Here is a 2,815-nt window from a genome sequence, read left to right as displayed (position 1 = left end):
TATGCTGAACCGTGGATTTTGTTTAATAGAGTTGTACAAAAGCTAATTTGAGTTTCTTTTAAGTTCTTTTTAAGGGTCTTTTTAAGTGTTTTGGATATTAATGAATATTTTGATAGTGCATCAAACGAGAGGAGGTGGTGTAGAGATCGACTTCCTGATATCAGCCGGTCGATCGTGATCAACTGGTTAGGCGCTCCAGGTGTACGTTTAAAATATTCACAAGTAGATATGAGTTTTGCCAAAGGCATAATTCATCCTCCACCTCCATAATTCAGGTGTCAACTTCTTTGGTATAAGAGCAGTCGATCAGTTTTTGCATCTGRCATCTTTAAAGATGAATCTGTGGAAGCAAACTAGAGAAAAGCTTAGCAAACAAACTGGAAAAAAAAAGAAATCACCAAGAAACCATGTCTTATAAGACGAGCTTTATAGAGTGCAAAGTGATACAGCACTAACCCACATGAGGATATAAAACTCTTGCTAAACAGCACAATGTTTTTCTATTTTTTAACATTTTTTCTTTTTTACATTTCACAAATGATTTTGTTAACTGCTAATAAAGTACAAAACAATCTGTAATCGTAACATTTACAGCGTGGTTAACTAAAAGTAGCCATAATGGACACTTTAACTATGTTGACAGTTTATTAACAGTGGATGAACACTTGCAGGCATATTTGTGCATAAAACTGTACAGTCAGTCAGCACTACATTCAACCAACATGCCATGTGTGGAATTTTTGTCAGCTGGCGAATCTGATCTGTACTGAAAAGAACCTTAACACTCTTTCAGCATTTATCACATCACACACACCTCAAATTTTCCCTAAAAAGCTGCTGCTTACATGAGAAGACAGATTCATCAATATTTCAGTTCAAAACTGCATTTAATCACATCTGCTTTACCAGTGACCTTGTATCACACTTGTACAAGTTTGTGAATAAGTGTATTCTTTATATCTCCAACTTATTTTGTAACACCTCGATCTGGTGAAGACGGATTTTGTGGGAGCGGATATTTTGGGATTTGGATATTGACTTTTATTTTTATAGAGTTCAGGTCATATTTTTCTGAAATTGGTTCATCTATGTTCAGTTAGTTRGTAAGAGACAAAATCTTCGATGTATTCCTACGGTGGAARCACACACTTTTATTAAACTCATTATTTTATTGGACCTTCAGTATGAAGTGTMAATATCAGAAAGAGTTCCTCTGTACCTGCATCTTTGTACATTTAAATCTGTATCTCATTGTGCTTCAAACCACATTAGTGTTAGAGGAACCAGTTTTCAGGATCTGCAGCGTAAGAATGAGTTTAACTGATTTCCTAAACCAGGGATAAAACAGGGCGTAGATCAAAGGGTTCAGGGTGGAATTAAAATAAAACARGAGGAWAGCCACGGATGAMGCACTGACCCCAGCRTCCTCAGCCATSARTGTGACACAGWAATATGGGCAGRTGCACATCAGAAACACAACTACGACAACCCCRAGGATAACAGCTGCCTTGATTTCAGAYTTCTTAGCTGTGAYGCTCACAGAGACCGCTGCAACGCGAGACTGCATGGCTCGAGCMTGAGACACAACCACTACAAACACTCTGACATACAGAATGAGGGTGGCAGCGACAGGACCRACGAAGGACAGCAGAAGGTCAAGGATCTCTCCAACATAATCAACACYAACTACACACTCTCCAGAGCAGGAGTTGTACCTGCCTGGTTTTTGCAGGTTACTTCTCAGCAGGAARCTKTGAAACAGAACAGAAGAAATCCAACAAATGACAGCACAAATTTTTGCTCTCTCTGATGTGACTTTACTGGGGTAATGCAGGGGGTAACAGATGGCCACGTAACGGTCAAYRGAWATRAGCACCATGGTTCCYAYTGAGGCRGWWGTRATWRCATARTCYRAAACAAAGTARAYGGCACACATGATGTCCCCAAGATACCAGCAGCCATCTATCAGCTCTATCTGGAATGAAATGAGGAATCCCACCAGGCAGTCTGAGACAGCCAGAGAGAGCAGCAGGATGTTGGTGGGGCTGTGGAGCCTCCTGCAGAAATGAGAAAACAACACATATAGTAATTTCTGAAATTTAAAGAGAAGTCCATTACATGTTAATATTTATATAATTCTGTTTTTTTTAATTACTTAAAGTGGCAGACAGAAATGATGACCAGTAAGTTTAAAATCACAGTAAGAAGAGCAATCAAGGATAGTGCTATATAAATAAGCATGGACAGAGAGGGAGGACGCGTGGCCTTCCTGCAGGATGAGTTGAGGTGTGGATAGCACAGTTCATCTTCTTCAACAGTTTGCATTTTCCAAAAATACAAAGGGAGATGAGGAGCCGCTCAACTCTGCCAGCTTTCTATCAGAAACTAATTTAAGTGTCTCTGGTTCTGCAGTGACATGGAGGCTGGACCTGAATATTTGGTCTTTGCCCAATGGGAGGGGTTATCAAATGTCAATTAAGCAAACAATTCTGATTTCCTTATTTCGTAGCATTTAATATTGTCTTTTTCAGACTGTAGTCTCGCAAGACTCCATTAAAGAGGTGAAAGGACAAGATCTCAGGGAAGATTGATAAGAGGAATTAAAAATTAAACAGAATTTTTCAGAAAGTTAAAAGCTTGGAAGAAAACATTTGGCTTTGTGAAACAGCTAATTTATTTATTTATTTATTTTATTTATTTTTTGTCAGAACACAAACAGACATATCCAATCCCGACCTCACACCCTCAATCTTGTACTGACAGTTGATTGTGATTTTCTTTTTCTAAGTACATGAGCCCTCAGAGAAAATGTTAT

At 38.5% G+C, this 2,815-nt stretch overlaps 1 protein-coding gene across 1 annotated transcript; it reads right to left on the bottom strand.

The window, feature by feature from the left end:
- Positions 1–1,109: 1,109 nt before the first annotated feature.
- Positions 1,110–2,325, bottom strand: LOC103457008 (trace amine-associated receptor 13c-like). The gene is made up of 2 exons (XM_008396917.1): positions 2,156–2,325; positions 1,110–2,057 (listed from the first exon to the last, which is right to left on the bottom strand). The coding sequence occupies exons 1-2, from the start codon at positions 2,323–2,325 to the stop codon at positions 1,259–1,261; spliced, it is 969 nt and encodes a 322-aa protein (XP_008395139.1). The 3' UTR covers positions 1,110–1,258.
- Positions 2,326–2,815: the final 490 nt, after the last annotated feature.

Source organism: Poecilia reticulata, linkage group LG2, assembly GCF_000633615.1.
Source record: "Poecilia reticulata strain Guanapo linkage group LG2, Guppy_female_1.0+MT, whole genome shotgun sequence".
Classification (NCBI taxonomy): Eukaryota; Metazoa; Chordata; class Actinopteri; order Cyprinodontiformes; family Poeciliidae; genus Poecilia; species Poecilia reticulata.
Note: the sequence above shows the minus strand (reverse complement) of the source record. Positions and strands in the feature narration are given on the sequence as shown.